The sequence below is a fragment of the Mesocricetus auratus genome, unplaced genomic scaffold (genome assembly GCF_017639785.1).
Source record: "Mesocricetus auratus isolate SY011 unplaced genomic scaffold, BCM_Maur_2.0 Super-Scaffold_6730, whole genome shotgun sequence".
NCBI classification, from domain to species: Eukaryota; Metazoa; Chordata; class Mammalia; order Rodentia; family Cricetidae; genus Mesocricetus; species Mesocricetus auratus.
The window spans coordinates 73,362,638-73,390,582 of NW_024429184.1; the positions used below are offsets into that span (position 1 = coordinate 73,362,638).

General features: G+C 41.8%; 1 protein-coding gene across 9 annotated transcripts in view; it reads right to left on the minus strand.

Moving 5' to 3' along the window:
* Rp1 (RP1 axonemal microtubule associated) overlaps positions 1–27,945 on the minus strand; it is a 370,803-nt gene that overhangs the window by 124,711 nt on the left and 218,147 nt on the right. For all 9 annotated transcript variants that reach the window (XM_040741510.1, XM_040741511.1, XM_040741505.1 and 6 more), the window contains 3 exons: positions 26,762–26,894; positions 25,989–26,140; positions 23,387–23,541 (listed from right to left, as the gene is read on the minus strand). In XM_040741510.1, the coding sequence (XP_040597444.1) occupies positions 23,387–23,541; positions 25,989–26,140; positions 26,762–26,894 (440 nt within the window). The remainder of the gene's footprint in view (positions 1–23,386; positions 23,542–25,988; positions 26,141–26,761; positions 26,895–27,945) is intronic.

Genomic DNA, 27,945 nt, shown 5'->3' on the forward strand with positions numbered 1-27,945 from the left:
TCAAAGGCCATGCTGCTCTGTGTGACAGTTAACGACTGAATGCTGTCTTCTATAATAGCTGGATACCCACCACTGGAAACTATGGAGACTGTGGGAACCTAGGACAGCCATCTAGGTAGTGGGTAAGTCTCTGTCAAATCAATTGATACATAGGACATTTGTATTATGTTTCCAGCTATTATTTAACTTTCTCAGATCTCTGATGGCATTGATGACTAGGCTAACTGTAGCTTTGTCTAGCAACAGCAAGCCTAAGAGCTCCTCCTCCAAGGCTAAGTGCCCTTTCTTCATATGTAAAAATCAGGCCTCAGGCCTCAGTTTCCTATAGTACCAGGTCTCCAGCTGAGAAAGATAGTTCATTTGCTACCAGATTCTGAAAAGTGATAAATTAACCCAATATCATTTTGGGGTTCCCAAGCCTTTACTATGACTCAAAGGCCAGAGTCTACTGCTTTTTCTACAGTGTGGATTTCAGTACAGGTTACAAACAGTGGGAACACTAACATATCTAAAACTTGTATCTCTTTATATAAACTCAAAAAATTCTCATAAGCTTGAGGGAATCAACTTGAATCCACCTCCTATAGGTTGAATATGCTCCAGTCAATTACTCTTAAGTTTTCCTACCTGCCTATTCCTGAGGGTGGCTTGCCTGGTCTTGGGACTCACCTCCCCCAACTACCAGGACCCAGTCCTGGAAGTTCCAAAGGTACACTTTAGATAAAAATTTTCCCCTGAGTGCCTCAATTTGATCTCTCTCATATATATCTATTCCAACAGATTCCCAATCAACTAAACACTGAAAACTACTCCAAACTCACCAACCCCAGGCCTTTCCAACCAGCCTGAGTATCTACATCCTAGATGACTCCAGAGCTACTGCCCACTGGTGGCCCCATCCCAAACTGCTCCAAAGATCCCTGCACATCCCTAGCCCCACATGGTCCCCCAGAGCCTGTTCCATTAGTGAAACAGTCTGCTTTTCCTGGCCTTGACCAGTATTCCAGATTTTTTGTGTCTCCAACAGCAACAATGGCAACAGGAAGTATTCATAGAAAGGACTACATCACCCTCATTATTTATTTATTATCAAAGAAAAAAGGTGGGATATCAGGTCTCCAACCCAGGATAAATGCTAACTGAGCTGTCCATTAACATATCAAAACAGTCTCCTGCTACCAGATCCTTGAATCATCCCTAAGTTTCTACCTGTTACAGGGCCCTCCTTGCTGGCATACCCCCCCACCCTGAACTCTCAAACCCAGGTATTGGGCTGGGCTTCCCTCTCCACTGCTCCTCTGGCCCCTATATAGCTCAGCTGTTTTGGCCTTGCCAGTCTCTTGTCCCAGGCCACACCTTTTATCTACAATAAACCTTCCCTTCATCATACCTAGGTCACATCCTTGCTTTTTTATTTCTTTTTTCCATTGACTCATCATTTGGTTATATTGTAGTTATAGCATGTAGAATAAAATGTCCCTGAGTGGACTTACCAGACTCAATCACCAGTTTCCAGTGAAAGTCACAGGAGCTGCAGCAAGCAGCACTGAGCCAAACTAAGGGAGACTTTTCACAGAAAACATAAACTTCACATTTTAATCTTTCCTTTGTGAAAGTCTGTCTTTCTGTCACATGCCTTGATGTAAAATTCTTTCCTCAATATCTGAATTATATTACCTTAAAGCACATTGAAAATGTAAACAGTTTGGAGAATATATGTAAGGTAACAATGCATGCTAGCAGCTCCCCCTAATCAACCAAACTTCAGTGTCACAAGCTTCCTGTTGCAGGAAACATTAAACCTGGACTGACTTGGAGCAGCAGGTCATTCTTCAGTGACAGGATCCTAAGGGACAGGACCAGGATATCAGAAAATAAAGAAGATAAAAAGGCTGGACTCAGCAGGTCTTTCACAAGCTCTGTCATATGCCAAACAAGTTTATTAAGAATCACGGCATCTTATATAAAGTTTGCAGAGGGAAAATGGGAAAGAGTCAGCAGAAAAATATCATAGGATGGGACGAAGTCAGCAGGAAGCTAAACCAACAATGTTGCACAAAGAGAACACAGGATATCTCATATGTCACAGACTGATAATCATAACTGATTATCATAACCCTCTGTGTGGGAAGAATTGGTTTCTCCGGATCCAAAGCTGCAGTTCCCAAGACCCTAGCCCCACACCATTACTGGCTCAGCCAAACATATTCTTAATTTTAGACAAGAAACTGATTTTCTCCAAACACTAGGGCCTCGGGGAATTCTTGGATCAGCCTGGATCCCAACACTGGGCTCAGAAAATCCATTTTCCTTTACTGATTGTGCCCTCTTGGAGCCTAGTTTTTCTGGCTAAATATCTGCCTCATTCATAGAATTGTTGTCAAGTTGAAATGAAGAAGCCATTAGAAGGATTTTATGTGCTACTAAGTAATACAGAAATGCCATTATTGTATCCCTCCAAACCAAAGTTACTACTCCTGTTTTCAAATATACATCCATTCTTCCTGTCCACCTGCCTACTCAGTAAAGACCAAAATAAAGTCTCATCTGTGTGCTAGACAATTTGATAAATGCTGGGTCTATAAGAGCAGCAAAAATATGGATTCGGACATGGAGCTCTCACTATTATAGAAATATAAAAATAATGTGCATGAAAAATATGGTAAATGTTTTAGGAAATACAACAGAAATGTCTACTCTCTTTTTCTCCTTACAGTAAGCAAAATAATCAACACTGGATGGCAGGGATAAAAGTTACAGAAAACGAGCAAAAGTAGTCAACAAAGAGGCAGCACTTAACTGAAGGACGAGCAATAAGCAGTTGGCTGATAGGTGCTGGATACGTCAGGAATGTCCCACACAGTGAGACAGCAACAGTGACCAAACACATAATGAGCTGACTTCTTGTGTTAGAGCTTAGGAGGGAGACTGGTACATAAAGTGGCAGGGGGTATAGGATGCTTGTGCGTAGATCTGAGAATATCAAGAGCCAGAGCTACAGGGCCAATCCACCACACTAGCTTTGACATCGCTAGATGATATCCAGATACATGCTACAAGATGACCTGTATGCATGTACTGTCCTAGCCAGCTGTTGGGATCACTTCTGTCTTCATTTGAGAAAGCTACAAGAGATCTCATCTCCTGATTGCTGCAACTCATGTTGTGCTTAATCTTTCTCTGCTGTAATCTAATGACATATCTGATATATGCTATACTTTCAGTTTCCCCCCATTACACAATCTCAACTGATTAAATGGCTTTTGATTACTGTACCCATCTTTCCAGAAAGAGTGTTTCCATAGTAAATTTGAACTACTGGGCATAGTAAACCTACTATCATTACAGCATTCAAGAGACTGAGATAGGAGAATGGTGAGTTTGAAGACTGAGTTTCATAGTGTATTCCTGATTCAAAAAACTTTATATATGATTCAGATCTGGGGGATAAGGCCCATTGGCAGACAATTCACATGTAAATTGGGCACAGTAGTGAAAGCTATACTTCCAGCATTCAATCCTCAGAAACAAAGTGTAATCAAGGCCAGGCCACATGAGATTTTATGAGAGAGAGAGAGAGAGAGAGAGAGAGAGAGAGAGAGAGAGAGAGAGAGAGAGAGAGAGAGAGAGAGAGAGAGAGAGAGAGAAGAAGAAGAAGAAGAAGAAGAAGAAGAAGAAGAAGAAGAAGAAGAAGAAGAAGAAGAAGAAGAAGAGGGAAGGAGAGTAGGATAGGACCTGGATCTCTCTAAACCTGTTTCCCCATCTGTGAGAAAATAATTTACCTGTAAGACAGTAAAATGAAATTAGACATATGTTAATGTAGTTATGATTTCTGAACATGATAAATAAGTAAGAAATATCAGTTAGTACTCTTTCATTGCCATGCTCAGTACTTCATGCTTCATTGACATTATTACAAATATACCAGGGGTGATTGTCAGTGAAGCAACAGGAACACATTCTTTCACAGGCAGGCTATGAAAATGTTGACCTTGGGTTTTAATGTTGGCAGTACAATGAGATGTCAATTAGATATTGACCTAACGAACACAGAAATGTTGATCAGATACACCTCCCAAGGAGACTCCACAGTATTCCTGAGAATCATTAGGACTATGAGACCAAAAGCCAGCTAAGACTTAACAATATGTGAAAGAGGAACTTTCCAATAGAACAATGAAACAGGAAGTACTTCAGTTTTACTTTTCTATTGCGGTGACAGAACACCACCACCCAAGCAACTTATAGAAGAATATATTGAGGCTTAAAATTCCCGAGGATGAGTCATGGCCATCATGGGGGGAACATGCCAGCAGGCACGCAAGGTATTGGAGCTGGAGCTGAGAGCTTACATCTTGACACACAACCACAAGTCAGAGAAAAGGCTAAGTGGGAATGGCATGGGATTTTAAAACCTCAAAGCCTTCTCCCAGTGATACACTTCCTCTAACAAGGCCAGACCCTCCCAATCATCCCAAACAGTTGTGCCAGCTGAGGATGAGTACTCAAACCTCAACAGAAAACTTTGGTAAAGTGATAATCCAAATGGAATGAATGGTTCTTCGATGTTATAATTTGTAAATACTTAGATCTCTTTCTTAACACTGAGTCATATGATAGTCACCGTCAAGGTTATATTTTTTTTCTGGTTTTTTTTTGAGACAGGGTTTCTCTTTAGCTTTAGAACTTGCCCTGGAATTCATTCTGTAGACCAGGCTGGCCTTGATTTCACAGTAATATACCTGTCTCTGCCTCCAGAGCGCTGGGATTACAAGTATATACCTGGCTTAAGGCTATCTTTTGAAAACTAGTTTTATTGAACTTTTGATTCTTGCCACCAAATCAGGATATCCTGAGTGACTGAAAAACATGCTCTTTGGCCTTGCCTTTTGTCCATTTCTCCTGTCACCACTCATTCTTTATCCTGGAAATGTGGGATAAAAGTGATATGGTGACCCCAAACCACCACAGTGCTTGAATATTATTATATACAATTCCCTCCAGATTCTGCTAGGCTCAGATTTACTGAAATCAAGTCTATTACTTGTAATTTTCATCAGCAGCCATCCCATTTGAAATAAATGAAGTCCTTAGAGTTGATCCTAGGGATTTCTTACAAAACGGTTTTATATGCTGGGCACAGTAAAGCACATCTGTGATGTCAATACTCACGAGTTCAAAAGAGGTAGGTTCAGAGTCTGAGGCCAGCAGGGACTGCACAGTCAGTCTCACTGCCAATCTCCCCCAATTTTAGCTCACTACCTAGTCTTCCCTCCACAGTCTCTGCTCATGAAGACCACAGGGTGTATTGTAGCTGGCCTAAATGATCTGCCTACAGTATACACCTCCATTATTTCATTTGTGTTTCTGCAGGCCTGTATAACATGTGGCCAAGCCCCTCTATTCTTTCATATGTCTGCTTCTTCATGTCCGTCTAGGCATGCAGCCAAGCTCCTCATTGCATACTTTAGTTTGTACATCAAACTGTGTTATGAAAAAAACCCTCCAAGGTTAGGAGCTAGAAAATGTGACTCAGGCTTTTGTATTGGGTCAAGAAAGTTCCCCAAAGTCCTGAATAGGAGTGGAGAGAACTGGGCTTTGAGGAAGTGATGTAAAGGGAGTAGAATACAAGGTAAGCTGTTTAAGCTTGCAGCCTCACATTACTGCACACAGTATCTAGACACTAGCAAGTGAATATATAACACCCTTCCCCCCAATTACCAGGGAGCCCCTTTTCCCTGCCATCATCGAACATCCAAAGCTAAAGGTTCTCTACCTCTTCATGATGAGAACAGGAAAGGCTTTGATGGTACTGCCCTAAAACACACGAGCTGTTTTTGCTGGCTTCTGCCACTCAGCATATTTGACTCCAAACTCGAGAGTCAGCCTCTCCAGCCACTTCTTCCCTCTACCTGCTCTATCTGCCTCTCCTTACCTATTTAGTAAGTGTCTGGCTCCTGGAGCTTGGTATGACCTTCATGGCACCCATCACTGGGGCATCTCTCTTTCCTTTCTGTTTTCTGGAGCCTGCTATGCCCTATGGAGTACCCAACATGTGGGCATTTCCTTAGTACACCCTCTGGGGCCCCACCATGTGGGTAACTTTCTACTTATTAAACCTACAGCTTCTCCATGCCTCCATGGCTTCTATGATAGCAAACTCTCCCTTGCATCAAGTTACTGCTTGTTCTTCCTTGTCTCTCATGGCTACGCTGTTCTCTGTCTCTCAACCCCTCTTGGACCTTATTGGAACCATCCCTATGATGGAATTCAGTTTTCAACACTTTCTTCTCTGACTCAATTCTTTCCTTGGACTCAGGAATGTTATTAAAGCTCTGCTGTCTTACTGCAAACAGCTTGGCCTCAGTACAGCTCAATGGCCAAATATAGCACACTCAAGTTCCAAATTCTCATAGATATTAACATCTTCTGCCACTGCTCAAGCAACTGAAGCAACTGATCCCAAAGCCTCTTATCTGAAAGTTTTTTCAACTTTTCAGTCTTGGAAATCTTTTTGTCTCTACAATTTCTCTGTGTTATGCTCTCCAGAAATCTCTTAATAATATTGTGTAAAACTCTTTACGTAAGTATCTGTATGTTTATTGGGTACATTTAAAAATATCTGTAAAATCTGTAGCAAAAAGTTAGCTTAAAACCTGTAACCAAAAAAGGTGCAGAAATTACAGAAGTGGCCAACAAATGACGGGAAAAGCTTAAAACGCATGCCATGACAGGGATCCCACCCCTGACACTGCCTGGAGGGCCACAAAGCAGAGGTTGGATAGTCCAAAGACCTATGAATGAATCAAACATGACTGCAAAAAAAGGCAATGAAATGATTTCTAATCACACTCTACTGTACTCACAGACAAAAGCCTAGCATTATCGTTATCAGAGAGGCTCCACCCAACAATGGATAGAAACAGATCAACAATTAATAAATGGGACCTACTGAAACTGAGAAGTTTCTGTAAGGCAAAGGACACAGTCAGCAAGACAAAAAGGCAGCCCACAGAATAGGAAAAAATATTCACTAATCCCACATCTGACAGAGGGTTGATCTCTAAAATTTACAAAGAACTCAAGAAGCAAGTTTCCAAAACATCACAGGACCCAATTAAAAAGTGGGCTGCAGAACTAAATAGAGAGTTTTCAGTAGAGGAGTCTAAAATGGCTGAGAGGCACTTGAGAAAATGCTCAGCATCCTTAGCCATCCGGGAAATGCAAATCAAAACAACTCTGAGATACCATCTCACTCCTGTCAGAATGGCTAAAATCAAAAACACCAATGACAGTTTATGCTGGAGAGGATGTGGTGAAAGGGGAACCCTCCTCCATTGCTGGTGGGAGTGCCAACTGCTTCAGCCACTTTGGAAATCAGTATGGAGATTCCTCAGAAAAATGGGAATCAATCTACCACAAGACCCAGCAACTCCACTCTTAGGCATATATCCAAAAGATGCCCATTCATACAACAAAGATGTCTGTTCCACTATGTTCATAGCAGCTTTATTTGTAATAGCCAGAACTTGGAAGCAACCTAGATGTCCCTCAACCGAAGAGTGGATAGAGAAAATGTGGTACATCTACACAATGGAGTACTATTCAGCAGAAAAAAAGTAATGGAATCATGAGATTCGCAGGCAAATGGATGACACTAGAAGAAACCATCCTGAGTGAGGTAACCCAGTCACAAAAAGAGAAACATGGCATGTACTCTCTCATATATGGATTTTAGACATAGATCTGGGGAGTGCCAGCCTACAATCCTATGGCCAGAGAGTCTGGGAAACAGAAACTTCATTTAGTGGCTAATCGAAGAAGAGGCAGACTCCCTTGGTTAAGTACTGAGCTGAACTCAAGAAAGCCAGTAACAGAGAGGGAGGACTGATGATCAAAGGGATTAAGTCTGGGCTGGTTTAACCCCCCAGAAACAGCTGACCAGACAAAGGTTAACTCTTGAATCCCAGGCATTAGCCTGGGAATCCAGCATGGGACTGATCAAGACCCCCTGAATTTGGGTGTCAGTGAGGAGGCCTAGGTAAAAAAAAAAAAGCACAAAAAAGGTATTTTTATTATGATGGTGTCTAATTTAACTACTTTAGTAAACTATTGCCTAACCAAAAAAAAAAAAAAAAAAAAAGAAACAGACACAGAGACTACACCTAACTAGGCAGAGCTTAAGGAATCCTATGAAAGAGGCAGGGCAAAGATTGTAGGAGCCAAAAGGTTTAAGGAGCACAAGAAAACCCACAGAATCAACTAACCTGGGCTCATAGGGGCTACCATAATTTCTGCACCACCATTGGTATGTATAACTTGATTTCAACTCTTGGTTAAGATGGCCATATAGTATAAAGCAACAATTATAAAACTTCTTAGTGTTCTGTCTATTATTCTGTCTCCTTTTTAGACTGAGGAACAACAAGAGGTCTCCAAAATATCTTGACTTAGGATGGATTTTTATGATTAAATATCATTAAGGTTTATAAGTTCCTAAGATTATGAAGGTCTACTCAAATTAACATAAACTGACTTAGAGAAATATGTCTAACCACTTATGTCTTTCACAACTATGTTTAACACCAGGATAGATTCCTAAGCTTTAGTCAGACTAACAAAAATTGACTTAAAGATATATGTCTAAAGTTTTATTTTTAATGTTAAAAGATCTTCAATTAAATGTTTAACTCTACTTTTTTTAAATTTTTTATTTTAATTTTAGATAGCTTGTTTTACATGTCAATCCCAGTTCCCTCTCCCTTCCCTCCTCCCACACCACCCATCCGCCCCAGCCTCCCACCCTATTGCCAATTCCTTCCACATAGGGGATATCTAGAGTCTGTCATTTCACTCAGGGTAGGGTCCAAGAACTCCCCTAAGAGTCCAGGCTGAGAGAGCATCCCTCTTTGTGTTATGGACACAAGATGTCTGTTTGTATTCCAGGGATAAACACTGTTCCACTGCTCAGGGCCCCATAGGTTGCTCAGGCCTCCTCACTGACACTCACATTCAGGGGGTCCGGGTCAGTCCCATGCTGGCCTCCCCGCTGTCGGTCTGCGGTCCAAGAGCTCTCCCCTGTTCAGATCAGCTGTCTCTGCTGGTTTTGCCAGCCCATTCTTTGCCAATTTGCTCATCGATCCTCTCTCTCTGTCACTGGGTTCCTTGGATTCAGTTCAGTGTTTAACTGTGGGTGTTTGCCTCTGCTTCCATCAGTCACTGGATGAAGGCTCCCGGATGGTTATAGACATCAAGGTCATTATCAGGAATGGGCATTCTAGGTGGTCCCTCCACTATTGCTTAGCTTGCCAATTGGTGTCATCCCTTTAGATCACTAGAAGTCACACTGGTGCCTGATCTGTCTTCTAATCTATGATTCCCTCTTCCCCCTATTCTACCCCCACCACTCAACCTTCCTGTTCCCCCATGACCTACTCTCTCTTCCTCTTCTCCTCCTCTCTTCTTCCCAGCTCCCACTCCCCCCCACCCCTCACTGTTCCCCATTTGTTCAGAGGATCTTGCTTCATTCCTCTTCTCTTGAGTACTATGAATATCTTTTAGGTTCTTTCCTGTTTCCCAGACTCTCTATCAGTGGAAGTGCAGACTGGCACTATCCTGATCCATGTCTAAAATCCATATATGAGTGAGTACATACCATGTTTGTCTTTTTATGACTGGGTTACTTCACTCAGGATGGTTTCTTCCAGTGCTATCCATTTACCTGTGAATTTCAAGATTCCATTGTTTTTTCTTTTTTTTTTCCAGTTTAAATTTAGATAAGAAACAAGGTTGCTTCACAAGTCAGTTCCAGGTCCCTCTCCCATTCCCTCCCCTCCTCCCGTGCCCTCCCCCCAACCCCCCCCCCCGTTATCCCCTCATTCCCCCAGGGAGGGTAAGGCCCTCCATGGGGGTGTCCATAGTCTGTCATTTCATATAGGGCAGGGCCTAGACCCTTCCCCAAGAGTTCAGGGTGAGAGTGCACCTCACATTGTTCTATGGGAGTCCAAAGTCCGTGTGTATACTTGGGATGGGTACTGATCTGCTGCCCAAGGCAAAATAGATTCCCTAGGCCTCCTCACTGACACCCAAATTCAGGGGGTCTTGATCAGTCCCATGCTGGATTCCCAGACTGATGCCTGGGATTCAAGAGTTAACCTTTGTCTGGTAGGCTGTTTCTGGGGGGTTAAACCAGCCCAGTCTTAATCCCTTTGATCACCAGTCCTCCCTCTCTGTTACTGGCTTTCTTGAGTTCAGCTCAGTACTTAACCAAGGGAGTCTGCCTCTTCTTCGATCAGCCACTAAATGAAGTTTCTGTTTCCCAGACTCTCTGGCCATGGGATTGTAGGCTGGCACTCCCCAGATCTATGTCTAAAATCCATATATGAGAGAGTACATGCCATGTTTCTTTTTTGTGACTGGGTTACCACACTCAGGATGGTTTCTTCTAGTGTCATCTCATGATTCCATTATTTTTTTCTGCTGAATAGTACTCCATTGTGTAGATGTACCACATTTTCTCTATCCACTCTTCGGTTGAGGGACATCTAGGTTGCTTCCAAGTTCTGGCTATTACAAATAAAGCCGCTATGAACATAGTGAATGGGCATCTTTTGGATATATGCCTAAGAGTGGAGTTGCTGGGTCTTGTGGTAGGTTTATTCCCATTTTTCTGAGGAATCTCCATACTGATTTCCAAAGTGGCTGAACCAGTTGGCACTCCCACCAGCAATGGAAGAGTGTTCCCCTTTCACCACATCCTCTCCAGCATAAATTGTCATTGGTGTTTTTGATTTTAGCCATTCTGACAGGAGTGAGATGGTATCTCAGAGTTGTTTTGATTTGCATTTCCCAGATGGCTAAGGATGTTGAGCACTTTCTCAAGTGCCTCTCAGCCATTTTAGACTCCTCTATTGAAAACTCTCTGTTTAGTTCTGCAGCCCACTTTTTAATAGGGTCCTTTGGTGTTTTGGAGACTTGCTTCTTGAGTTCTTTGTAAATTTTGGAGATCAACCCTCTGTCAGATGTGGGATTAGGGAATATTTTTCCCATTCTGTGGGCTGCCTTTTTGTCTTGCTGACTGTGTCCTTTGCCTTACAGAAGCTTCTCAGTTTCAGTAGGTCCCATTTATTAATTGTTGATCTCACTGTCTGTGCTACTGGTGTTATGTTCAGGAAGCTGTCTCCTGTACCAATTCGTTCAAGGGTACCACCCACACTCTCTTCTAAGAGGTTCAGTGTGGCTGGATTTATGTTGAGGTCTTTGATCCATTTGGACTTAAGTTTTGTGCATGGCGATAAACATGGATCGATCCGCATTCTTCTACATGCCAGTCTCCAATTATGCCAGCACCATTTGTTGAAGATGCTTTCTTTATTCCATTGTATATTTTTAGCTTCTTTGTCAAAGATCAGATGTTCGTACGTGTGTGGGTTAATACCCGGGTTTTCAATTCGATTCCATTGGTCTACCTGTCTATTTTTGTGCCAATACCAAGCTGTTTTCAGGACTATAGCTCTATAATAGAGCTTGAGTTCAGGGATGGTGATGCCTCCGGGCGTTGCGTTGTTGAACAGGGTTGTTTTGGCTATCCTGGGTCTTTTGTTTTTCCATACAAAATTGATTATTGTTCTTTCAAGGTCTGTGAAGAATTGTGCTGGGATTTTAATGGGGATTGCATTGAATCTGTAGATTGCTTTTGGCAGGATTGCCATTTTTACTACATTGATCCTACCTATCCAAGAGCATGGGAGATCTTTCCATTTTCTGAGGGCTTCTTTAATTTCTTTCTTTAAAGATTCAAAGTTCTTATGATACAGGTCTTTCACTTGTTTGGTTAGCGTTACCCCGAGGTATTTTATGTTGTTTGTGGCAATTGTAAAGGGTGATGTTTCTCTGATTTCTCTTTCAGCCCTTTTATCATCTGTATATAGTAGGGCTACTGATTTTCTTGAGTTGATCTTGTAGCCTGCCACTTTGCTGAAGGTGTTAATCAGCTGTAAGAGTTCCCTGGTAGAGTTCTTTGGGTCATTGATGTAAACTATCATATCGTCTGCAAACAGTGCAAGTTTGACCTCTTCCTTCCCAATTTGTATCCCCTTGATCCCCCTTTGTTGTCGTATGGCAATGGATAGAACTTCAAGTACAATGTTGAAAAGGTATGGAGAGAGTGGACAGCCTTGTTTTGTTCCTGATTTTAGAGGAATTGCGTTGAGTTTCTGACCATTTAGTTTGATGTTGGCTGTTGGTTTACTGTATATAGCTTTTATTATGTTTAAGTATGTCCCTGTTATCCCAGATCTCTCCAAGACCTTTATCATGAAGGGGTGTTGGATTTTGTCAAAGGCTTTTTCAGCATCTAGTGAGATGATCATGTGATTTTTGTTTTTCAGCTTGTTTATATGGTGGATTACGTTGATGGATTTTCGTATGTTGAACCATCCCTGCATCCCTGGGATGAAACCTACTTGATCGTGGTGAATGATTGTTTTGATGTGTTCTTGGATCCGATTTGCCAGTTTTTATTGAGTATTTTTGCATCAATGTTGATGAGGGATATTGGTCTGAAGTTCTCTTTCTTAGTTGTATCTTTGTGTGGCTTGGGGATCAAGGTTATTGAAGCCTCATAGAAAGAGTTTGGCAAAGACCCTTCTGCTTCTATTGTGTGGAACACTTTTCTGCTGAGTAATACTCCATTGTGTAAATGTACCACATTTTCTCTATCCACTCTTCCGTTGAGGGCATCTAGGCTGCTTTCAGGTTATGGCTATTACAAATAATGCTGCTATGAACATAGTGGAGCAGATGCCCTTGTTGTATGATTTTGTCTCATTTGGATATATGCCTAAGAGTGGAATTGCTGGGTCTTGTGGTAGATTGATTCCCATTTTCCTGAGGAATCTCCATACTGCTTTCCAAAGTGGCTGTACGAGTTGGCACTCCCGCCAGCAGTAGAGGAGTGTTCCCCTCTCTCCACATCCTCTCCAGCATAAATTGTCTTCAGTTTTTTTTTATTTTAGCCATTCTGACAGGAGTAAGATGGTATCTCAGCCAACTCCAATTTTTTAAGTCCCAAACTTAATAGGAATAAAGCTGTAAAATCTTTTTTTTTTTTTTTGGTTTTTACGAGACAGGGTTTCTCTGTATTGTTTTGGAGGCAGACGGTCCAGCCTGGCCTCGAACTCACAGAGATCTGCCTGCCTCTGCCTCCTGAGTGCTGGGATTAAAGGCATGTGCCACCACCACCCGGCAAACTGTAAAATCTTAATCTTACAAAATCTACTGACTTGTAAACTATTTAATATATTTAAGACATGCAATTTGATGCTTAGTCACCTTATAAATGGCCGATTTATAATGTTTTCAAAACTATGCTCATAACCATTATAAGGACAGATGTCATTCCTTTAATGACAAGCTTTATTTAGCTTCTTATATATGTTTTCAAGGTATAGCCTAAAGCAAGTAAATGGAAAAAAATAAAGTTTGTTTAAAATTAGGTAGACTTAATAGAAAATAGTTCTCACACTCTTCAGAGGTTTGCTAGATATGGCATTTAAAATGTTTAATGAAAATCTTCCCATGCTAGACAGAAATGCCAGCTCCTACACCCTAAGTTCTACAAAGAAACCAATAGCTCACAGATCACCTGGGAAAAGAACTGCCCTTACCTCACCTGCTTCTAGGATACTGCCCAAACTGTAGACACTTTTGGTTGACCTACCGTGCCTGACCAAAATAAGTCAGTTTTCCCAACTTCATTCTCTATAGGAAAATATTTTAAGACCTTCTAGATCTGGCAGTCAAAGGCCAGTGCTGCTTTGTATGGCAACTGAAGACATAACTTCTGCTTACAACTGAGCCATGAAGATCATGGGCATCTAGAGTAAGCACCAAATATTGGTAAGTCTCTAGCATCTTAGTAGATATAAACAGCATTTGGATTGCACTTTCTGCTATATGTTATCCTTCTCAGATCTCTGATGGTGTTGATGACTAAGCTAACTGTAGCTTCCTCAGTTTAATAGCAGCAAGCATACCAAGTTAGGCCCCAGGACTCACATTCCTTGGCCTCCAGTTTAACCCTAAATCAATTTTGGGTTTCAAGCTTTTTTCATGACTCAAAGGAGTGAGTCTACTGCTTTTTCTACAAGGTGGATTTCAGGACAGATGACATACACTAGCAATGCTGACATTTCTAAATATTTATCTCTTTTTGTAAACTTAAAAAATTCATGTAAGCTTCAGGGATAATTGGATCCACCTCTCTGACAGGTCAAAAGATAAATATGCCCATCAACCAATATTCTTACTTTCCCCATCTTCTGCCTAGTCCTGTGGGTAGGATCTCTCTCTCTCTCTCTCTCTCTCTCTCTCTCTCTCTCTCTCTCTCTCTCTCTCTCTCTCCCTCCCTCCCTCCCTCCCTCCCTCCCTCCCTCTATCTCTCCCTGGTCTTGGGACTCCCCTCTCCCAACTACCAGGATCATGGGCCTGGAAATTTAAAGTGTACACCCAAGATAAAAATTTTCCCCTGTACTCCTTCTGTGCCTAGTCTATATCTGCCCCAGACAAATTTCCAATCAATAGAAGACTACAAATTTCCAGGAATGCATTACCCCAGGCGTTCTTTGGAACCTACATCCCAGATAGTTCCAAAGTACCAAAGTACCCTGCACTTCCCTGGCCCCAGGTGGTTCCACAGAACCTGGGAAGGTAGTAAAACAGATGTGACCCAGCCTGCCCCTTTGACTGTCAGTCCAGCCTTCCTGGCAACACCCCAACAGAGAATGATGCCCTAATTTCAGCAGGAAATAGTTGTAGAAGAGATTACTGAACTCCTTTATCATCAACAAAAGGGTATAATGTCTTACCCAGGACAAATCTTAGGATATGTGGATCCTTCCCAGCGCCTCTTATCATGCTACCTTAAATCTCTCCCTACCAGGGGCTGGGCTCCACTTCTCTTCTCCTAGCCTGACTCTTCATAACACAGCTATTGTAGCTACACAGATCTCTTGGTCTCTTGACCCAGGCCATCTCTCTTGGTTGGTGGCTCTTCTTTTGCTCTGCCTTCCCCCCTCTCTCTCCTCTCCATGATCCGGTTAGATCTGCTGGCCAAATTCAGTCTGGACTCTTCCTTCTGCCTGCTTTCTCTCTTATATCTGCAATAAAAAATCTTCTCAATACTTAATAGTAATCAAGTCCTCTCCCTTTTATTGCATTTTTTTCATTCAACGTGTTTTTAAAAGGGAACCTATTACTGGCATTGAAAATGGTAGAAGAAATATTTGAGTCTATGCCTCCACCTCCATCCAAAAAGTGAGCAATAATCATCCCTGTGACTTATTCTGTCAGTTTCCCACCATCACTTCTTGTCACTTTCTCATCAAGAAATGGCTCAAAGTGACAAAGAAGAGCATGGAAATATGTGACAACCAAATACATGCTCAGAATAGCAAGGGATGATTAATACTGTCCTCTTTCAGAAAAAAAGTCAGTGAAGTTAAATGATTGTTAACTATCTCCTGATAATTTTTATTATTCTTTTCTTCTATACAAAGAGCGTTTAACATTTCTGTCAGTTTCATCAAAATGTCTGTCTTTTTAAAATCTAAATTGCTCATCATGTCCATTTTCAGAAATAAAAAAGAAAATTATTTTTCTATAAGTTAATTATTTTGAAAATAAGCAGATTCATAAAAATCTTTTAATGAGATACCTGACGTCCCTGAGGTAGAGAAATCACATAAATATTATGTTACCTCTAAGGCTCCCAACTTAGTGTTTAATGGTGCTCACCCTTTCCTCCCTTTCATCCTTCTTCACTTATTTATTTATTTTTTCAGAAATATTGACTAAATCCCCACTTGGTACAAGAAACCATGCTGAAAATTAAAATGAAGTGTATGTGGGCCCTGTTCTTAAGAAGCTTATCATCTGGTACCCAAGAAAAACATTTTCCCAATGATAGTGATGCCATGTGTACATACTGAATAGAGTGCTAATTGAAGAACTTGAGGATTTTAAAAGAGAATAAACATGAGTCTACTGCTGATGAAAAACAAGGAAAAGTTTCAAAAATGGACAGGCTGCTTGTCTTGCACATGGAAGGATGATGATTTCAACAAATAAGAGGTAATAAAATAAGCTACTACACATGAAGTCTTGAGAAATGAGCAGTGACCTGGAGAATATTTAAGAAAGTGTGCAAACTATACTTTACTGATAAGAATTTTAAAACTAGAAAGTCAGTGGCCAAGGAGTTTGGCTGGTTCATTTGGAGCTCCACCACAACCTCTGCACACAGCAGTAGTTTTCCTATCAAATGGACTTATGCAACAGAAGGGTATAGTGTCTAGAGGGCTTCTCCAGGGTCATTTCCTGTCCTTCCCACCACAGAACTGAGTCTATGCCTTATTTGTAAATCCGTTAATTTAGAAAACACTTCCCGAGCATCTGTGATGTCGTTTGTCCTATGAACAAGATTTGATTACAACTTCCTAAGGACACAGACATTTCCTGTGATCTTCTTGGAATGACCTCCAAAACTTGCAAAGCCATTAAGCAAAAGAAATGCTTGGTAAATCATAACAGTGGGGGTGAGGGGTTGAGCTTTGGGGGTAAATGGTAATCAAGCTTGCAGAGGCTCAATGTTGTCTTGCTGTAAGTTGCAGCCCACCTGCACTCAGGAGCCTTGTAAGCACAGTGTAGCAGTGGAGAGGTGGTAATGGGAAAATGTCTCTCACCATAGGTCAACTGATAATTTCCAGTTCTCAAGACTAAATTATCCTGAAACAAATATTGTGCTTTGATTAAAATTCTACATGAGTAAGACCTTGTTGTTCTTTCCTTCCTTCCTTCCTTCCTTCCTTTCTTTCTTTCTTCCTCTTCCTCTCTTCTTTTCACATCCCTGTGTTAATTCTAAGAATCACTCTTGGACTTTGTTATTAATACTTGCAAATAAGAATTAAGTGATCATTTTCTTTTTGAGTCATAGTAAGATTGAGACATTGTTAAACCTTTACATTTCATGTTTAAACCAAAATAATCGTGATCTCTAAGAAAAACCCCGATGTCTTGAGTACTCAGTTATATTCTAGGAAACATGGTGGAGACTGAAAGTAAAAATGAGAGACATCTTCCGACCTTGAGGAGGTCTATAAGTCTATTATAAGGTAAAATAAGGTAGGCAGATAAACACACACGTCTGGCTAAATACATGCTGGGTTAACAGCCTGTGTCCTATGAAAGGTGATGATGGAAGCCACACAGGCTTCAGAAAACACTCCTTGAAGAGTCTACATGACTTCTGTCAGTTCACCTGTAAGAATGGGAAGGTGAATACCAAGCGGATTTCAGGCACCAGTGTCAAGAGTTAGGAAAACACAGAAAAGTAACATCAATTGAGAAAACTGGAGGACAGGGAGAGAAGAGAGTCCTGTCTGCAGGTGCCAGTCTGTGCTTGCTGTGTATGGGGACACCTTCAGCTTCAATGGCTCCAGGGGAAGCATGGAAGGACCAATGAGCCTCCCTGTCCAATGGTTGGCCTCGCTTGTCAGCAAGGCCTGTAGCAATTTCAGTGAGGCAACTGACTTTAACACAGTCACTAGGACAGTGCCAAGGAGTTCATTGAAACGTACAGATTTGGGTCTTGTTAATTTCAATGTGTGGTGCTCTGTAGTTCCAAGTTTTATAACAATGTTATTTAAAAAGTAAAGAAGTAAATTAAAAGAGAGAAGGCACCAAGGACTTTGGAAAATAGATGGATTAGAAGCAAATAGAGAACCCACACTATACCCCAGGATTTAAGATTTATGCATGGTTAGTTTGAGCCATGGTAGAAACTTCTTTATACCTTTTTTCTTTCACTTTTAAAATCATGTTTAAAACCATCTTTTCTCATGTTACATACCAATTCCAATTCCCACTCCCTCCCCTCCTGCTGCCACCCCACCTTCCCTCCAGCCCTCCCCAATCCATTTCTCAGAGAGAGTAAGTCTTCCCATGGAGAGTCAACAAAGCCTGGTACATCTCTTTGAAGCATGATCAAGACCCTCTCCCCTGTATTTAGGCTGAGCAACGTATTCCTCCATAGGAAACGGGTTCTAAAAAGCCATTTAAAGCACAAGGGACAAATACTGGCCCCACTGCCAGTGGCCCCACAGACTGCCTAAGCCACACAGCTGTCACCCATATTCAGAGGGCCAGGTCTGGTCCCATGCAGGCTCTCCTGGTGTCAGTTTGGAGTTAGTGAGCTCCCTCTAGCTCAGGTCAGCTGTCTCTGTGGGTATCCCCAAAATGGTCTTGACTCCTTGGCTCTTATTATCGCTCCTCCCTCTGTTCTACTGGACTCTGGGATCTCTGCCAAGTGCTTAGCTGTGAATCTCTGCATCTGCTTCCATCAGTTGCTGGATGAAGATTCTATGATGACAATTAAAGTAGTCATCAATCTGATTGCTCAAAGCACGTGCATTTAACCTTTCTCAAAAAGAAGAATGAAAAAGAGAAGTAGGAAGAGAAAGTGATGGTTGAAGAGGGAAGGATGAAAAAGAAAAGGAGGAGTTGAACTGAGGTAAGAACATTTTATGGTGTTAGCTGAGCTGCTAATCCTAAGGAACCCTCTGTTTCTTCAATGTGCCTAGTGTCCCTCTGCCTCTCTGCTCACAGTCTTGTTTGGTGGCAGCGAGGCTGGTGCTGCGCTCTGCCTTGAAAAGTCAATTTCGTTTATTTTAAATAAATGTCAGTTAGTTTCATTTAACCTTATAACCCCCATGTCTCCTTCCACATGTAGACCTTTCACTTTAAATAGCTTGTTTATGCAAGTTCATGTCATCTTAGAAACAGGTTAAGAAACAGCAGAACCCTGGAAGTGTTGGTGATGGTTGGTCTTTAATTACCATAAGCATATCAGAAATCACAATGTTGGATGACCTTAGTCCAGTGACTAGTGTGTTATCAAAAAGACACAAATGCCTCAAATGGCAAGAGTTACATGACCATGGCAACAGATTCCCAAGTAATGCTGCTGAGATCCCTGGAACATCAAGGGTCATAGCAACCACTAGAAATCAGGGAAGGTAATCAGGGATAAGGTCCCATAGTGTTCAGTGGCAGTATGGATCAGTCAACTCCAGAATTCCTAAATTCCTGTTATTTAAAAGTACCAGGTTTGTGGCCATTTGTTTCATCAGCCACAGAAAATTAATGCAAATAGTAAATAAAAATATAAATATAGTCACAAAGTCATGTAAATGTTTTCCTTATTTGAGTAGGATATTTTTTTGCTGTTATTCCAAACCTTAAGTGGCCAAAACTACCTACATGGCAGAAATTATGGGGGTATACAACAAACAATCAAACAATATAAGCAATAGTGGAGAGGCTACCTTAAATGCCCTTCTCCGATAATGAGATTGATGACTACTTTATATGCCATCCTAGAGGCTTCATCCAGTAGCTGATGGAAGCAGAAGCAGACACCCACAGCTAAACACTGAGCCAAACTCCTGGAATTCAGTTGCAGAGAGGGAGGAGTGATGAGCAAAGCGGTCAAGAGCAGGCTAGAGAAACCCACAGAAACAGCTGACCTGAACAGGGGAAGCTCATGGGAAACCAGCATAGGACTGACCCAGACCCCTGAACATGGGTGTCAGTTGGGAGACCTGGGCAATCTATGGGGCCTCTGGAATTGGATCAGTATTTATCCCGAGTATACGAATGGACTTTAGGAGCCCACTCCACACAGACAGCCCAGACACACAGGGGAGGGCCTAGGCCCTGCTCTAAATGATGTGAAGGACTTTGAAGTTACCCCATCAAAGGCCTCACCTTCCCTTGGGGGGCAGAAATGGCATGGAGTAAGGGGATGGGGTCAGGGGAGGAGGGGAAGGAGAGGGAACTGGGATTGACATGTAAAACAAGCTTGTTTCTAATTTAAATAAAAGAAAAGATTTGGCAGGAAAAAAAGAATTTTGGGGTATGTATTTTTCCTCTATATTACACATACAAATGGCAGAAAATAGTATCTTTAGGCATATAAATAAAGTGAAACCATAAGGACATGGGTGTTGAGGGGAGAGAAGAATGATGAGAAACTCGTAGGAAGCATCTATGGTGCAAAGTCGCTATGAGCTCTGCTCTGTGCTTTACCTAAGTATTTCCACTTTGCTCTCAGAAGACATGAGCATCTGGCAATCCTTTACCCACATGCAGATGTCCACATTTGCTCTCTGGAGAATTCTCCAGGGATCATGACTGAGATTATATCATTTTTTCCTTTGTGATTTGTCTACCTGAACATTTCTGCCCCCACAATTCAGAAAAAATGACTCAAGGCACCCCTTCCACAGCTCCTTCCTCCAGGAAAATAAGGACCTTACAGGACAGTCCTTGTGCAGCTGCGGACTCTCACCCTGAGTGCAACCTTCCAGACTCCATCTTTCCATGCAAACACTACTGAGAAGCAGATATTGGTGGCTTCTGAATGGTCTTCTGCTGTGCTTTGTTCCATTTCCAGAGTTGTGCTCCTGCTTCCTTCAGAACTGAGGAAGTAGACTCTCTCCCACCTCTTTTTGTCTGGAGAATGACCAGGTGGAGGTGGTGCATGCCTTTAATCCCAGCACTTGGGAGGCAGAGGCAGACGGATATTTTCAAGTTAGAGACCAGCCTGGTCTACAAGAGCTACTTCTAGAACAGCTAGGACTATGCAGGGAAACTCGGTCTTGAGAGAAGAGAGAGAGAGAGAGAGAGAGAGAGAGAGAGAGAGAGAGAGAGAGAGAGAGAGAGAGAGAGAATTATATCTGGAGAATGGGAAGGAATGAGTGTTTGGAACTTTGGAAGTATGGTTCACATCAGAGTGCTGGAAGGATGGGCACTGGACACCATTTCTTCATGACCTGCTCTGTTCATGGCATTGAGCATTAGCATTTGCTATTCAGGGCATCACACACTGGTATTTGATATGTCAGTATGGCACATGTCTCTTAACTGACTTTTGGTTGCTTCATATAGTTTTCACTAAACTTATTTTAGCTCCAACTCTGTTGACACTAATTATTTCTTCCTCTAAAATGATGTTATGTTAGTATCATAAATGAGAAGTAAGAAGATTTCACATATGAAAGAAATCACCAGGGCTGGTATGACAGAATGGAGGAAAAAGATGAAAATTAACGGCCAGGTGAAGGGCTCTCTCTAGCTCTCAGATGTGGGGTGTAAGATAGGGTTGCCTACAATGCCTGGAAGCTGTGTAGAACAGGCTGTCTGTCCTCAGTGTTGCGTGACCCTAACACACAAAGACAGCTGAGGCTTCTAGTTGATCACATTATGCTAAAGATTAAGTCTGAACAAGACCTTAAGGGAGGAACTTGTGATAGGGAGATGAGAATGAGAAAAAGCATCCCTGAGTAAAGCAGGGCACACTCCAAGGGTCAGAAGGTATGTAAAACAGAACCTTCTCCAGTGATAAAAGATGCTCCCATTTCACAAAATCTTGCAAGAGGATAGCTATAGGAGCAAATTGGAAACTTGTAGGGAAGAACTGTAGGGTAAAGCCTCTAACAGACGGAACAGCATGTTTTTTTGTTGTTGTTGTTTTCTTGTTTGTTTGTCTGGTGTAGCTTTGCTTTTTTATTAGACAATTAAAATTGCTGAAAATGTGGTGACTAAAATGCAGATTTTAGAATAGTTTTCCTCCTTTTAATCCAAAATTGTAAAAGGAAAAACTACCTGATAAAATATTAAAGGTAAAGATTCAAATTATAACAAAGGTAAGTGAGAAAAGTTCAGGTGAAGTCTGAGTGATGCTGGTAACTTTGGTGGCTGGTGTAGTAGATTTTCTGTAGTTGCAATAAAACATTGATCAAAAGCATCTTGGTACAAAGGGTTTATTTGCCTTAGAGCTTACAAACCACTATGGAATTAAGCCAAGGTAGGGACTTGGAGGCAGGAACTGAAGCAGAGGCCACGGAGAGTGTTGCTTACTGGTTTGCTCCTTAGGACTTGCTCAACCTGCTTTCTTATACAACCCAGGACCACCAGTGCAGAGGTAACACTGCCCACAGTGGGTTGGGTACTCCTAAGAAAATGGTCCCACAGATGTGCCTGGTGTCCACTCTAATGGAGACAGTTCCTCCACTGAGATTCTGTCTTCCCACATGACCATCCAAATTGACGAAAACTAATGAGTTCCGTGGTATAAATGGTAGGAAGGGTAAATAAGAAGAAAAGGAAGCTAATGAGAAGATGATTGCAATAATCTAGTATTGATGAAACAAGAACATTGGTCAGGGTGGAGGTAGTAAGAGTAAGGAAGGAGGAAGTCAGCCAAGGCCCTGGAGAAGGAACCTTAGTGACAAGAGGCAGGCAAAGGAAAGGCCTACAATGCCCCCTGCTGTGCTCCCACTGCCCTTTTGTGTTCTGCTGTCCTTGGATTTCCATGGCTTTTGTTCTTAGTTGCATCACCTCCTGAAATTTGGGCTCTGCTTTTTGCTGATACTCAAAGTTGAGGTTGTCTTGGCATCTCTAGACTGATGCTTTCAGGTTTCCCAATGCTTTCATTCTGCCTGTCTTAGCTTTATTTCTCCTGATTGTCTATTAGGGAAGCTCAGCACATTGAATATTCAAAATTCCAAGATGGGGCAGTGACTGTAGTCAGGAGTAGAGGGCTTGTCTCAGCAAGAACATCACTAAGTCCAATCTCTATCACCACAAACACAAAAGAAATTCAAATCAAAGCCACAACTTTCCCACAGAGTGTCTATAGTACTTAGGGGTTCAATATTGAAGTTCCATCCCATTCTTGAAGTTAGGGTTAGGACCTTTGCTGTGACTGAGAAGCTATACAATAATTAGCATGGTGTTATCTTTAAGCCTGGGGGTTTTGAGTTAGAAAGCCTAGGCAAACATCTGAAGACCAAGGCTGCCTCCTGTGTAAACAAGTGCTGCTTTCTCAGCAAGGTGTGGATTTCCTAGGAGGTCCTGAGCTTAAACCGGTGCTAGGTAAGGAATGGAGGGAACTGCCTTCAGCACTCAAGAAGGAACACCCTACCTGGGGATGAATCTCTCTGTCTATCACATATTCTCTTCTGAAAGTTCCCTCTTGACTCCATTCATCATTGCCTCATAAAGCTGTTTTAACTCTACACCTTACTAAATATTTCAACACAGTTTCTCACTATTCACATAATGTTTTCCAGGGTTACATGTTGACTTTTTGTGACACATTGAGAAGACAGTGGAAATAGACTAAAATTCCTCAAACTCATAATGAAGAGTCATCGATGAATGGTCCATTATGAGGCACCCGAGGGAGGGCAGTACCCATGACTGACAGACACACACAGACTCTGCCTCGGCAGTTTCCTCTGGAAGACCATCAAGCACAGATTACCTTTCACAGATGAAGATGGATTCTGATGTTGTGCCTGGCTCTCTGATGACAATCTTCTCACAATACCAATACTGGGATTTATCACTGGCCTCGCAGTGCAGCAGCACCTTCTGCAGGTTTCCAAGAGACACTGCTTCTATTTGAAATGCATCAATCTGGTGGAGAAAACCCCTTGGAAGTTAAGTAGAGTGCAGTAAATGACAAATGCTGGCAATAAGAGTAACCCAAAGCTGTCAGGAGCGGTACAGCACTTGAAGAGAGAAAACATTACTGTAGTTAACAGCAAAATCGGCGATAAAGGGAGGAAACATAAGCAAATTACTATCTATTAAAATATATTTCTGGTTGTCTTCTCTTTTCCATTTGATTTTGTTCATTGGACTTTCAGATTTGAAAGGAAACACAACAAAAGGGCCCCCTGCTGCCCACGCTGAGACATAGCTGCTTAGGAAGCAGCTGGCAGCATGTAAAGTGTTGATGCCTACAAAGGCACGGGGGACAGTTTTGCCTTTCTCACATCCCTGTCCCTTTCCTCTGCAGTAATGCCTCTCACACACCTTCCTCTGTAAATGGAGGGAGTGCATCCTGGGGTTTGCTGCGACCGTGCAACACTACATAGAAACAGTTTATCCTGTCAGAATGCACTGATGTTTCTTAGCAAGGCAGAACCTGAATGGAAGACTTTACTGGTGAGAGTAAGGACTCTTCTCCAGAGGTCTTTGTCATAGACTGCTGCTTTATTTGGAAAAAGGGTCATGAATTTAATTAAATTTGGCAAGTATTCAGAAAAGGCAGTTGCCTGTTAGTTACTGTTAATCTATTTCCTGTTTTTGTTTGTTTGTTTTGTTTTGTTTTTTAAGGTGATTTCACACATTTGTGTGTGTGTGTGTGTGTGTGTGTGTGTGTGTGTGTGTGTGTGTGTGTGTGTGTGTGTGTGTGAATTGCCTGTGTTGCCATCCAGGGCTAGGCAGTCTTAGCTTTGGTTTCCAGTGTCACTAAGTTAAAGTTCAATTTAGTCACTGCAAGTACATTGCCAAGCCCGAAATGTTGGTTGGTATTGATGAAAGCCTTCTCTTGCTTCATCCAGACTAAAGCTGCAGCTAGTTCTGTGCTGAGTGAATCTCCTGCACAGTCCAGAACACCTTTCAAGGGCATATTTAATGAAAAGTGTCACCTATTACAGCAGAGCTAGCTGGCTTTTTAACACTGCTTGCAAGTCTGTGAAATATCATGTATTAAGGAAAATGATTTTTTAAAAGGATAAACTCTACAATGAACCATTTGTGTGGTGAGATCTTGCTTGTACAAATAAAACCTGTCTGAAGATAAGAGGATGGAGTTTGCCACTAGCTAACCATAGAGATTAGGAGATATGTACAGACAGACAGGGAGTGGCTGTGCCAAGAGAGGATATAAGCAGGAAGAAATGGGAACTCATTCTCTTATCCCATGAGATGCTAAGGAAATAAAGGTGGCTTTGGCTTGCTCCTTCTTCTCTCTGGTCTCTCAGCATTTTCCTATGTCTGACTCTGGGTTTTTATTATTCAGACCAATTAAGAACTCCTTTTTACACATTTGTCTCTGATTCTAGACTTTAAATAATGCCATTGCACTTCGACTTCGACTCCTCTTTATTCAGCATGCAACTATACCTCCTATTCAAGTTCGGTTTCAGTCCACAGCCCCACTCTGGAGGAGATGCCATCCATGAAGTTGAACTGAAGAAGACCAGGCATGAAGATGCTTGTAAATTTTTAGCATGGCATCTTGGTCAATTCACTTGATGGTGTGCTCCCTCAGAGCACTGAAAGTCAGCTGTGTATGATGATGCCCCCACCACTTATCAGAAAGTGAGAGAATGGGAGAGCCTGGCCTCATCCAGTCAGAACTCATCTTGCTACTCTTTACTGTGGAAACTCTTCTATAATACCCATAAGTAAAAGGCACAGGTTAGTTTCTCTGATCCTTCAGAACTCATGAGGCAAACACACAAATCTGAGAACAGCACTATGAAACACTTCAAGGCACCATTTTCTTAGGAATACATCTTTGGATAACTCCTCACATTAATCCTACACTTACAAGTAATGCCTTCTTCCCAAACACAACCAAAAAGTATTAGAAATTGAGGGGTTCACAGACACTCATAGAGAAATCCAAAATGCTCAATTACATTCTTTTATATAGGGCAAAAGGGCATAACATGGAGCTTGATGTCATTCTAGTTGTCTTAAAGGGAGGTCACTGAAATAAGTTGCAAGTGCCGTGGCCTGACCAAAAACAATGCTTTGAATCCATTGGGGGCATGTCTATGAGTATTCTCCTTTAAATCTTTTCAACTCAGTTTGTTCCTTTTCTTATACTACTAATTTAGTGTATTTTCTTTCTTGTATTGTTCCCTATAGATTTAGCACACCCCATCAATTTTTCAAGAACAATCTCAAAGAAAAGCTTTGAAAATGGACAAAAACAAGGCCCTTGAGGAAGTTCTGTCAGGACACTTGAATTACAGCTGCTCTAAAACTCAGTTGAAGACTGCCAAGTGCCCTTCATTTTTTACCCTTCACGGCACCACATCAGAGAGAGTTTTGCACAAACTCACCTGTCCTCTTTGAAAACGAACTGGCATGTTGGATCTGTGCAGCAGCCGAAGGCCGGAGTCTCCCCTTTCACCGTAGAGACAGAGGTAGATGTCAGATTCTGTTTCTGCTTTTTTCAGCTGCCCAGTATAGACATCAACATGATATCTCACCACTGCCAAAGCAATGGAGAGAGAAATCAAGAGGAAATCTATCACCTTAGATTCAAGCCTAGATCTACATGTTCCCAGGCAGTAGCTAGAAAACCTCACATGGCAAATCTGCTGTCTATATTTTCTTCCTACTGAAAAACCTTTGGCCCTTGAAGTTTAATTTTAATTCTAAATGGACATTTATTTCAAATGGAGAAACAAAAGAATTCTTAAAAGACTGGTATGCAAATGGCATAGAAAGGTATTTTCTCCTTAGCAGTGAAAGAAATTTGTTTTTATGTGTGATGCCTAATGTTGAAATGATGTCAAACTATTCTGAGGAAATAAATCAGGGCGGCAAAGGTGGCTGAGTGGCCAGCTGGCTCTGGCAAGGCCAAACAGGGACATGCATGATGCTCCTTATCTGACAGCCTTAGTTTTTCTGACTGCTGCTAGGCATGAGAACCGTTTTGAGATCTGTTTAATCCCATATTCACTGTTGACTGGGGCAAGGTTTCTTAATGAGAAACAAGAATCTGAGAAACAGGAAAATTATCCTCCAAATGCATAGTACAGAAGCAGGTTAAAGCACCTACAAAGTATTAGGCACATGCAACATAGGCTACCAAAGAGTAATAACACACATGGAAAAATAGGCTCTCCTTCTTTCATTACAGGAAGCTCACAGACAATGTCCCCATTTGCGTGATTCCGAGACAGCCTTGCATTTGCATCAAAAGTTAGGGTCTTCTTGCTCTTCATATGTTCCATTGTTACCTGGGATTAAAAGAAGCAATGGTCAAATGGAGTGATTTCTAATTTTTCATCCTTCTCTATATACAAAACCCAGCATAGATATTGTTCACAGTGACCACTGTGGTGCCAGTGGGATGGTTGTTAGCAGTGGCTTGCTAGGAGCATTGATTAGATCTTTATTTGACAAACATTTTTAATGGTTTATTTTCAGCTTTAAAAAAATTAATCTCTTAGGCATCACTAAGCAGGTTGGTGAATTTCTGACAATTGTATCCACAAGAAAACGGAAACTCAGGCATTTACAGTGGACTCCATCCAATTGAAAGATCTCAATTCTTATTGTGTCAGTGACCAAAAAGGCAAACTACTGGAGAAATTCAAAAGGAGAATCTGCTACAGTGTTAATCACCAAAGTAAGGCACACAACAGAGTGCTTTAAAATTTCCAGTGCCCTACAAGTGCATTCCAACACACGCAAGCTATAGAGAAGCCCCCAGCTGCTTGCTCTCCCTGGCATGTCTTCAGAGTTCTTGCCTCCCCAGGAGAAGAAGATTATCAGAAGCCTTGCTCCTTTGGGCTACTTCCCATGAAATTGTCTTCATATACCAATAAATCAACACAAGCCTTCCCAATGGAACTTCACAATTGTTTGTCTTCCCAACTATGTAAAGGATGGAATGAATGCCCATGAGTTGTGTGAGTGTTGTCCTCAGCAATGAGTCCTACAGTCAGTTTGTGGAGAGCAACCCATTGTCTTAGCAACATACTAGGTTATTTGGGGATTTCTATGAGACCCCCTTGACCACCCGGTCCCAGTACCAGAAGACTCATTTGGTAACAAAAGATGGCCAGTTGGGACTTGGTCACCCCTATTTTGGCGATTTTCCACAGCACTGTTTCCTTACTATCTCTCAAATACACCTCAATTGTAGATGTCTCTTCCTACATTCCTTTTCTATGTCACCTCCTCACCTGATCCTCCAACTCACATCTTACCCCACCCACAGTACACCCATAAAATCCATTTTACTTTCCCCTCCAGGGAGATCCATGTGTCCCCCTACGCCCTTAC